This window comes from Oryzias latipes, chromosome 19 (genome assembly GCF_002234675.1).
Source record: "Oryzias latipes chromosome 19, ASM223467v1".
Taxonomy (NCBI): domain Eukaryota; kingdom Metazoa; phylum Chordata; class Actinopteri; order Beloniformes; family Adrianichthyidae; genus Oryzias; species Oryzias latipes.
The window spans coordinates 11,666,076-11,677,236 of NC_019877.2; the positions used below are offsets into that span (position 1 = coordinate 11,666,076).

An 11,161-nucleotide genomic window follows, 5' to 3' on the forward strand; every position below is an offset into this window, starting at 1 on the left:
TTATCTTATTTTTGCTGATCATAAATGCCCTTGAGTTTTAGATGTCCCAGCAAGTTCGTGAACGCCTCCCAGTGTTTCCCCTTCGTCCAATCGTTTCGAGAGCTCCGCCATATGATTGGTGACGAACGTTTATTTTGGCTCGGCCCCTGACTCGAGCCGTCGCCGCCATTAAACAGGACGGAGACCGTACAAACCATGGAGAGTTGCGGATTTGCACTATGAATAGAGGCGCTCGGAGGCCTTGGCAATGCTCGCTTTGTTCCGTGAGAGATTAATGCGCCCGTGAAGTTAAAGATGTGAGTAAAGGAGGGAATCTACTTTAGACTGGGAAAGGTTTGATTGAGCAGGAGGAGGGACCGGAGAGAAGAAGAAGGGGTTGTTGTGGTTTGCAGCGGCGCTTTAAAGGCGTACGAAGTCATGAATCGGTAAGAAATGTTTCCTCCTCAAATATAATATTAATAAAAACGTCAAATTAGGTCAAATTTGACCAAGAATGTATTATGTTAAGAGTTACATTTTATGCTATCTAATGTTACAAACAGCGGGTTAGCTGGTGGTCACCTAGCAAGGTTAGCTTAAATAATAATAACACCACAACAAATCGTATTTTTTGCTACATAGCTCGCTAATTACATATAAACCTTTATCTAGATATAAGGAAATGTGGACAGACTATAGCTGTTCTGTTACTTTTTTCAAAGTTTTAGAACGTATTCTTCTAGCTAAAATGATATTGAAGTTAAGTTAGCTAATTGAGGGTTAAGGAAAAGTATCAGTTGATCAAAATTATTTAAAATTACTTCGTAGTATTTTATTTTTGGCTCACATGTAACTGGATTCAACCGAACAGATCCAGAATGACGGACCAGAGGGGGAAGTGGGCCTGTGAGTACTGCACCTATGAGAACTGGCCATCTGCCAACAAGTGTACAATGTGTAGTGCACCCCGGATGAGGGGTCCCATCATCACAGAGGAACCCTACAAAACCGGTCCTGATCTGGACCCCAGTCCAGAGTGGGACCCTCCCAGAACTGATCGGGGAAGCAGCCTCCTCATCTGTCCGGACTCCAGTGCAAGGCCGAGAGTTAAACCTTCCAGCATGGCGGAGATTGCTAACAAGTGGTCCTGCCACATGTGCACCTATCTGAACTGGCCTCGGGCCGTCCGTTGCACACAGTGTCTGTGTCAGCGCCCGAGAACCAGCAGCCCCACTGAGTCTCCCCAGACGTCAGGCTGCCGCCCTGGTGTTCACTCTCCAGTGGACACCTGTGAGGAGTATAATGACAGGAACAGACTGAACACTCACCAGCAGCATTGGACATGCACGGTGTGCACTTACCAGAATTGGCCCACCACTACAGCATGTGTGGTGTGTGACTTCCCCAAGCCCAGCAACCAGGAGAGCACAGAGCCAGTGGAGACCGCAGAGCCCTCGCCCCTGATCATTGAGCAGGACGTAGCACGATGGAGGGGAAGCTGCAGTGGAAGTCAACGGAGATCCCCTCCCATGGCCAAAAGAGAAGACTTTCAGAGGATAGAGCTGGCAGCTGGAGCTGTTAGTAAAGAGGAGCAGGAGGTGGATTTCAAGAAGCTCAAGCAGATCAGAAACCGGATGAGGAAAACAGACTGGCTGTTCCTTAGTGCTTGTGCCGGTGAGTTGGTTTTAGATTAATTATTGGACATTATGTCAATTATGTACAAGCAGATAAGTTAAATTATTTTACTAAAGCAATGTTGCTTCTTAGCGACAAAATTGTAGCCCAAAAATGGATCTGATTCAGCACATCCTTTTTGTTGTGTTCCCCTGAGAGCATCTTTGACAAACCGAAAGGTTGCGAGTGCTTTCCAGCCGCTGGGGATGAATGGGCCGTCTGGGCTGCCCAGTGAGAGCGGAGCCTGTGGACCAGAGTCTGCCCTGGCACGAGATCAACACACTCTGTAAACAGAGGTGCTTATGTTCCCGACAGGGGCCTTTAGGCGGGCGGGCAGAAATAGACCTCTCAAAATATGAGAAGCTGTCAACAAAGGAGCATGAAGGCAGCATGTGATCCGCACTGTTGATCACGTGACCTTTGCTTTTGATGAGTTATTTTATATAAAGTTTACACCTTAAAAGTGTTCTCCATGCTTTTTGATTTAGTTCCTCACAGTGTCAGCTGACTGTACAGAGTTTTGCACTTTATGGCCAAGAGGCCAAGCACTTCCTCGCCTCCAAGGACCTGCCTGTTTGCCTCACATTGGTACTGTTGTTGGTCTCTGCGGCTGAGTTCCCTCACATCCTAGCCGTTTGTGTTTTTGGAATTTTGTCCTTTTGTTTCACAGTGATTAGAACAGACAGGTTCTGCTGCTGCTGCTTAAACTGACCCTTTTTTAACGTTTTGTCAGCCACTCGTGACAATGTAACAGCACCTAAAAATATCTGTCAACATCATCCTCAGCACTTTTTTAGGGGCTGTAAAATTTTACATTTTTTTTCCAAAAGGGTTTTTTGGCAAACCTATATAAATATTTAGGGGTTTGTTTGTGTACAAAAAAAATGCTGCATCCCTTTTGAAAATACTTCCCAAAAAGTTTTTTTTTTTTATAAGCACATTTTATGGTACTTTATTTATTTTTCCAGATATGTATTATTTTATATAAAGACAGAGTAGTGTTGATTGTTTTTTTTTCTTAAGCAGAAATCACATTGATGATGATATCAGGAAGTTATAAAGGCCGTTTCTGTTTTTTTAACCTTGATAACAGAGATAAAATATTTTGTGATAGATAGAAGAGCAGTTGAAACCGGGACAATTTTTTATTGCTTTCTTTGTTGTAGGTCATAAGAAATATCTGTTGTTCTACAGTGGTGGGAGTGCTTTTGTGTGGTCTGTTGCATTCCTGACACTCCAGAATATTCCAGCTAAAATCTCTCTGTGGCTCTTTACAGATCTGGGTTTGGAAAATATCCCCCTGCTTGGGTTAAATGAGACTTGGTGTGTCAAATCCAGGTCAAATGAATGTTCTGCATGAGAGAACAACTTCAGAAAAAAATATTCAAAAGCCGCCAGTGTTTATGTTCTTCCTGTTTCATTTTGACCTATTCTGTCTAGTAAAAATGTGGAGACTACCGGGTCCAGAAAGCAGGGAGGTATCCTCTGTTCCTCTATCCTTTGACGCAGTTCAACACCACCCACTGCCCTGTTGGTTCAGCTAAGTTGTAGTCTGACTGTATGATGGCTGTTCTCGCCGTCAAGGTCAGGAGAACTGCTGATGTAAACACTTGGTGATTTGTGCATTCAATTCTTGTCTTCCGCTTTCAAATATCTCTGCGGTTTTGGATGGAAAGTGGTTGTGATCAATCTGCAGCATGTATCGGAACATTTATAGACGTGGTTCTTTCAAGGAGCACGTCCTAACTGGTGCTTTTCAGCAGTTTAAACAGATCAGGGGAACCAGAATAGTAGCATAGACTGACTGACAGCTGAGTCTATGCAGATCCGTTCACATCACTGGCTTCACCTCTGCAGGGAGATGTGGAGGAAGAATAATGTTCCAGAGTGGTGCCGCTGCGAGCTGTAGTTCAACATGCTAAAACGTTTTGCTGCAGGTGTTGTGGAGGGAGACCTGGCCGCAGTGGAGGCCTACAAGTCGTCCGACGGCGACATCGCTCGACAGTTGACCGCTGACGAGGTGCAGCTGCTCAACCGCTCCTCAGCGTTTGACGTCGGCTTCACCCTGGTCCATCTGGCTATCCGCTTCCAGAGGCAGGACATGCTGGCCATACTACTGACAGAGGTAAGCTTAGTAACGTTGCCAAATCTGTTCATAATTAGGTACATTGTTTTTGCATTTTACAGGTTGAATTTTTGGCCTTTTGGGACCAAATGAAGCCATCTCATCATTGCTCTGCTAGTCTGTTCTTCACGACGCCCATGTCTGTTCCCAAAGTGGATGATGTATGGCAGATGCCTGTAACTGCAGCAGAAATGCACTTTGAGGATTAGCTGGAGGATTAGTCTGGCTTCAGTCATTGGTTCCTAATGGACATGATAATGCAGAGCTGATGTGGTTTGGAAGCAGCGCAAGCGATGATTAGGGGAGGCACAGAGGGTGAAGGGAAAGGTGACCTGTTAGCAGCACGTTGCAGCAAATCACAAATCATGATCATGCTTTTCTAGACCTGCTTCAGATGGATTCTGCTGCATTATTTGCAACGACCCGTGCATGAAATTCAGCCAGCAGCTGACCTGCATGATCTGTTGTGCTTGCAGGTGAGCCAACAGGCTGCAAAGTGTATTCCCTCCATGGTGTGTCCCGAGCTGACGGAGCAGATCCGCAGGGAGATCACAGCGTCTCTGCACCAGCGCAAAGGCGACATCGCCTGTTACTTCCTCACTGACTTGGTCACTTTCACTCTGCCTGCAGGTACTCCACCCACGTCACTGCACCACCCACCAAATCTGTGTCTCTATAGCGCCCAGCTGGTGTTCGAAACCTCTGGATGTGAAATAATTTAATATATTTAAACATTGTGAGGAGTTGGTGTCAAGTATTTAGCTGCTGACTGACTTTTATTCTGTCCTGCTCCTACTAAAGTCAATATCATGAAGTACAGAATGAAGGAGAATACCCTCCAGTGTCCCACCATAGCTCCCCGATCCCAGTGAAATATCCCGCCTCATCCATAAGTCCAAACCATCCACATGTCTGCTCGATCCCCTCCCAACATCCCTGGTTAAATCCTGCCTCCCCTCTCTTCTTCCCTTTATTTCTGTTATTATCCACTCCTCGTTGACTTTCAGTATTGTCCCCTCACTTCTGTAGACCGCTGCTGTCAAACCAATCCCAAAAAACCCAGCTCAGACCCCAAGTCCTTTAATAACCTCCCCTTAAGCTCCAAAATACTTGAAAAATAGTCACCTCCCAACTTCATCATCATCTTAATCAAAACGATCTCTTGGAACCCTTTCAATCCGGTTTTCGCCCCCTTCATAGCACTGAAACTGCCCTGGTGTAAATCACGAATGACCTTCTCCTAGCAACAGATTTTGGACTCATCACCATCCTCATCCTACCTGACTTGAGTGCAGCCTTTGACAACATATCTCACTTCGTCTTCCTTCACAGACACTCATCTCTTGGTATCAAGTCCACCCTCCTCTGCTGGTTCCATTCTTCCTTCTCAAGCTGCACTCAGTTTATCCAACTGAAATCCCTAAATCTCAACCCACACTCATTTTCTCTGGTGTACCTCAATGTTCTGTTCTCGGGCTCCTTCTCTTCATTACTTACCTCTGACCCCTTGGCAATATATTCCGTAAATTCAACATTGATTTTCCTTGTTTCGCAGATGACACTCTGCTCTATCTGTTCAGTAAACCCAAATCTTCTTCCACCTTCCTCCCTTTCCTCCTGCCTGTTTGAAATAAAAACCTGGTTCAGCTTAAACTTCCTCAAACTGAACTGCCATAAAACCGAATTTCTCCTTGTAGGTTCACCATGGGGAGCTGTGGCTTCAGGCCCCCCCCCCCCCCCCCCCCCCCCCCCCCCAACCTGTTACATTGACCCCTTTTCAATTTTTAAATCCAAACTCAAAACCTGATTAAATTTGGTTTTCCAAATCACAATTTTTCTTCATCTGTTGTCTGATTTTTATTAAGATGTAAATATATTTATTGTGTTTTACTTTTGGATTATTTAAATGCATTATTATTATTATTATTATTATTATTATTATTTCTTTATTGTTCAATAGCCACAGTAGCCCCACACACACCACAGAGCTGTTTACAGTGTACAGCTATTGACAAAATGTCATGCAGTGAGTGGAGTTGCAAAGCACATCCTCCCGTGTGGGTCATTATGGGGGATGGAGCTTTCAGTTTAGCGTGTTGCTGCTAAATAAAGGGCGTAGCATCATACGGTCACCTGCTTGCAGATATTGAGGACCTGCCACCTGCGGTTCAGGAGAAGCTGTTGGATGAGGTGCTGGATCGAGATGTGCAGAAAGGTTTTTCTCGTCATTTGATCACAAAATCAATTATCCTCATTGAGTTTGAGTCAAACACAAATGGGGGGGTTTTAAGAGACAAATCAAGTGTTTTGTGTATGTGTGTTTTTAGAACTAGAGGAGGAATCTCCTGTCATCAACTGGTCCCTGGAGCTGTGCACGCGCCTGGACAGCCGGCTGTACGCCCTGTGGAACCGCACAGCGGGGGACTGCCTGCTGGACTCGGTTCTGCAGGCCACCTGGGGCATTTACGACAAGGACTCGGTCCTCCGAAAGACCCTCCACGACAGCCTGCACGACTGCTCTCACTGGTAAAACCCAGATTCCAGAGTGGGCTTTAGCTTTTTCTACTCCCACGTCCTGACTGACCCAGATGAAGTGAACTGTGTGACTGATGAAGATGCTTTACTTGGGTCAAAAAACCAACAGTGTCCTGCAGCTGTGTTGCGTAGTTTCTTCCTCAAAAACCTCAAAGCAAGGAAACTGAAACCAGCTGCACTTTATTTTTTAACTTTTAACATAACTTCAGATAATTAGAGAAAAAAAATAATCTTCTTCACATGGGTTGGAATTTGTTTTTCAGTGGGATTGCAGGGCTTTTGATGTGTTTTCAAGAGGCCTGCATACGTAAAGAGAGGCATTTCCTCAGGATACTAGCTGACTTCCTCCACTTGGTCAAATCCAGACTTTGATGACGTGCATTTTAAACTGAGTTTTATAACTTCTGTGGATATTTCTCAGTACAACCTGGTGCAGTGAAAGGAATGAAACTGTCATTGGTTGAGTAAAACAACAACAGGTTTTGTTGTGACCTCAGGTTTTACACTCGCTGGAAGGAGTGGGAGTCCTGGTACTCGCAGAGCTTTGGTTTACATTTTTCCCTTCGAGAGGAGCAGTGGCAGGAGGACTGGGCTTTCATCCTGACGTTGGCCAGCCAGGTGATTCACTCCCATGATGCCTTTAGGTTGATCATTTCCCTGTTTCCTGTTTGTGAGCGTTTTCTTAACCGTGGTATTCCGATAAAAATGCCTAAAGGTATCCCTAATGGCAGCACAGGATTTGTTACATTAAAAAAGTACTATTTAATATTAGCTATAATTATAGATGAAATTACTAAAGAAATTCTGGAAATGATGCAAATAGAGGTAATATTTTAACTTCACTTTGCTGTTTTCTTATTGAATATTAAAATCGTGATCTAAAAGCAGTTGAAGATGAATCAGTACAGCATATTTAAATATAAATTCTACTTTTTATGAATTAAATTAGTCTTGAAATGTTTCAAAAAGTATGTTTTTTTTGATGAGAGCTCAATCATTGGACAGGCCGAGGTGTGTGAGGTGGAGGATGGGGTTACAGAAAGGGCGCAGTCTGTCGGACGGCGCTGGAGGTTGACGGACAGCTGATCCACTTTGCTGGCGCGGCCGCTGACGCAGCGCTTCTGTACACGCGACCTCGGGATTAGACGTGTTTAGCGGATGAGCTGCTCCGCTGGCAGTAAAAAACCGCAGCTCGATTAACCGGAACGCGGGCAGAAAAGATCGGGAAGAATTTTGAAGCTGCACGACATGCAGGACATTTAATGCACAGTTATGTCATCTGCTCTGCTGGTACAAATGCAAGTTGAGAAGAAGCATTCTCGGGGTTGCAGCATGTCTGCCGTGTCAGGCCTCCTCACTATATATAGCTGCAGTGATGTGGGGGAAGTTTACAATAAAACAAAACTCCCCCTATGATGCTAGTGTGCAGCCTTCATTTTTTTTTTGTTTTAACTTATTCTGTCCAACAACTGAGCGATCAGATGAGAGCTTAAAGCCTATTAGGTTGGACAGGTTTTTCTATTACAAAAGAGGTTATGTATTTTCGGGTAACCAGGGTGTACATTTGTATAAACCCTTTTTTGTTTTATTCATATTTTTAATTGTATCCTTCATGTGCCTGATTGACAGACTGCAGTCACCCTGTTGCACAAAGGTCTATGTAAATTATAATCTACCGTGCTGGGATGATCAAATTCAGACACTTTTCTGGAAGATCTGCAGTTTAGCTCCTCCTCCAGTTGATGAGCTACTTTTATTGGAGCTGCTGTAATGATGCATCGCTGCTTTCTCTAAGACTAAATATCCATTTCCATATTTTCTTCTGTTTTATGTCTTCAGCCCGGGGCCAGCTTGGAGCAAACCCATATTTTTGTTCTTGCACATATTCTTCGAAGACCGATCATAGTCTACGGAGTGAAATACTACAAAAGTTTCCGTGGGGAAACGTTGGGATACACTCGCTTTCAAGGTAAGACGCCAGAAATGACAGCGTCATTTTGGAAAGTTTATTAAAAACATTTTTTTTTTTTAAAAAGGTGGGATTTAATATGTTTTCAAACTCTACCACTACGCCTGAACCAACACGCTGGACACGCCCACAGGCAATGACAAAGTGATGATACTGATTATGGGAATAAAGGAGGAGGTCCCCACTGTGAAACACAGCGGAGGTTTGGTCATGGTCTGGGGTTGCTTTGCTACATCTGCCACAGGGTGTCTTAAATCTTTGCAGAGAGATTTAAGATGTATCTATTAAACTATGGAGGCCTTGTGGAGCCAAATGTGCTGCAAACTGCAGGTTATGAGTTTTCTAGCAGGAAAATGGCCCAAAATGCAAAAAAATAACAGCCAAACATTTGTCATTTTCAACTTCTTTTCCGTGGGTTGTGTCTTTATTATCTTGGATGAAAAAGGTTTGCTAAATGTGTAAAGAATTAACAGACAATAGTCTGTCAGCTGAAAAGTGAAATTCAGGTTAAGGAGGTTGCTGCAGTACACAGCTAGAGGGTTTGCTCCATCCCGAGCGGCGCGGGTGGAGCGCGCCTTATCCCGTCTGACCGGCTTTGTGCGCCCTCAGGTGTGTACCTGCCTCTGCTGTGGGAGCAGAGCTTCTGCTGGAAGAGCCCCATCGCTCTGGGCTACACACGGGGACACTTCTCCGCCCTGGTGGCCATGGAGAACGACGGCTACGACAATCGCGGTGCGGGCGCCAACCTCAACACGGACGACGACGTCACCGTCACTTTCCTGCCGCTGGTGGACAGTGAGAGGAAGCTTCTGCACATACACTTCCTGTCCGCACAAGAGGTTCGACACCACCACCACAAAGCGCTAGACTTGACACTACGAATGGCGTCAGTAATGGTAAAATATCAGTAGAGTGAGGAAGACTTCAAATAATCAAGAACAGGAGTTTTAAAAAGTAAAAAGAAGAACAGAAAAGTTGTAGATTTTTTTATTTTTAAAGAGAAGTTGCATCTTATTACAGGATTGAATGTAAGTAGAACTTGATGTTTAGAAGAGTATCTGCAGAAAAGCAGAAACGACACGACTGCTATTGTTTCCTTTGACTGGTGTGAACTGAAAGGATTTCCCTTCAGGCTGCATACATGAAATGACACACCGGCCACTGGACGCACATTCAGAAACACGCTAAACGTGTGGTGTTCACACTGCACAAGCAGGGAGGGGCTGCTTCTTCTTCTACTGTTTAGCGCATGTCTGCCACCTACAGGTGGTGTGGTGCAAATCTCTATTCTGATCTGTGAAGGTGTTCTGTTGCTTTACACTTTTGATCAATTTCCTCTTGAAGTTGCATCACAAAGGTCATCAGATGTTTCCGAGCTGTTATTTTTTTTAGGAATCCCAAATCAAGAAAGAAAGTTACATTTTTAATCAAAAATTGCCTCTTTTTTATTTTTTTTTTAATGTCAGTTTTAGGGCAGTAAAATTCTAGAATTTTTTTCCTTTTACCTTTAGTAATAAAAAGAAGTTTCTGTGCCTGGAAACTGAAAAAATCTTACTCGGTGTGTCACACTACTTTGTTTATGGTATTAAAAAAATTAAGTAAAATCTGCAAAAAATAAAACCGAAAAGTAGAAAAGTTTTGAGAATGTTTTGTATTTGATTTCTGAGTGGCAACGGCTCACGGCCAGTTTCTCTGTGCGACAGATGGGCAACGAGGAGCAGCAGGAGAAGCTGCTGAGGGAGTGGCTGGACTGCTGCGTGACCGAAGGAGGCGTGCTGGTCGCCATGCAGAAGAGCTCCCGGCGCCGCAACCACCCTTTAGTCACCCAGATGGTGGAAAAATGGTTGGACAGATACCGGCAGATCCACCCCTGTGCCTCTCTCTCCGACGGCGAGGATGAAGATGAAGACGAGTGAAGGTGAAGCGGAAACAAACTAGAAAAGGACAAAAAAATAAAACCACAAACTCGTATTTCGCCAACTACTGTCCCCGCCCCCTTCCTTTTTGACTTGTATCAATGCATGTTCTGTGGTAGAAACGGCACCATCAACCTGGCGACTGCCCCATCAAAGCACATATACTCACTTGGTTTGCCTGCTGACCCTCCAACCTGCCCCCATTTATCAAGTAACCCCCCCCCCCCCCCCCCCCCCCCCCCCGAAGAAGTCTGCTAGAACATGTAGGAACAAAGTCCCAAAGCTGCACTACAGAACCCAGTTACAGCGCTGCCTGATGGGAAGTTTCCTGATGTTTGTGTGTTTAGGGTTGAAGGAGAACCTGTTTTCCTGAAGACCCCCCCCCCCCCCCAAGCCCCTCCCCCTTTGATGTATTTATTTATTTCTTTGGATAAGCGGCCCTTCGTTCCGACTTTCTGTTAAATCTGCGTTTTGTTTGATTTACTGTCTGAAGTTTTTTTTGCAAAGATAACTGTATTCTGTGAGGGGGGGGGGGGTAATATAATATTGAGGTTTGATGATATTTTTTGTGACTTGGAGGGGGGGTGAGAGACAACCAAATCCTCTGCCTCTGTCCAGGAGAGCATTAATAAATTGGACTCACTTGCATTTGATGGATTCTTGTCTGTTTTTCTCCTTTGAGGTTCAAAGTACCCAGAATCCACTGCTCACACGTGGATATATCTAGATTTTTCTTTGCGTCAGCTTTACAAACACACGGTTCATGCAGCCAAATCAAGCGAGATGAGGTGAAAGTACTATTGAAATGGCAAAAATATTCCTGACAAACCGGAAAAAATAACTTCTCCTCAATGATCAAATGGTTGGTGCTTCTGTGATTTATACATTACTACCAAATCTGAGTTCCTGATTGGTCAAAGTGTAACTGCTCTAACCCTTGTGCTATCTTAGATGACGCCACCC

At 44.5% G+C, this 11,161-nt stretch overlaps 1 protein-coding gene across 1 annotated transcript; it reads left to right on the plus strand.

The window, feature by feature from the left end:
- Window positions 1-119: 119 nt before the first annotated feature.
- Window positions 120-10,846, plus strand: zranb1 (zinc finger RANBP2-type containing 1). The gene is made up of 10 exons (XM_023949370.1): window positions 120-425; window positions 851-1,653; window positions 3,591-3,778; window positions 4,255-4,408; window positions 5,922-5,993; window positions 6,106-6,304; window positions 6,811-6,931; window positions 8,153-8,282; window positions 8,892-9,121; window positions 9,986-10,846. The coding sequence occupies exons 1-10, from the start codon at window positions 418-420 to the stop codon at window positions 10,196-10,198; spliced, it is 2,118 nt and encodes a 705-aa protein (XP_023805138.1). The 5' UTR covers window positions 120-417; the 3' UTR covers window positions 10,199-10,846.
- Window positions 10,847-11,161: the final 315 nt, after the last annotated feature.

Excerpts from the sequence above, each read along its gene's own strand:
- zranb1 (XM_023949370.1), top strand. Across the intron at positions 6,305-6,810 it reads CTGCACGACTGCTCTCACTG|GTTTTACACTCGCTGGAAGG; the intron begins GTAAAACCCAGA and ends TTGTGACCTCAG. Across the intron at positions 6,932-8,152 it reads TCCTGACGTTGGCCAGCCAG|CCCGGGGCCAGCTTGGAGCA; the intron begins GTGATTCACTCC and ends TTATGTCTTCAG.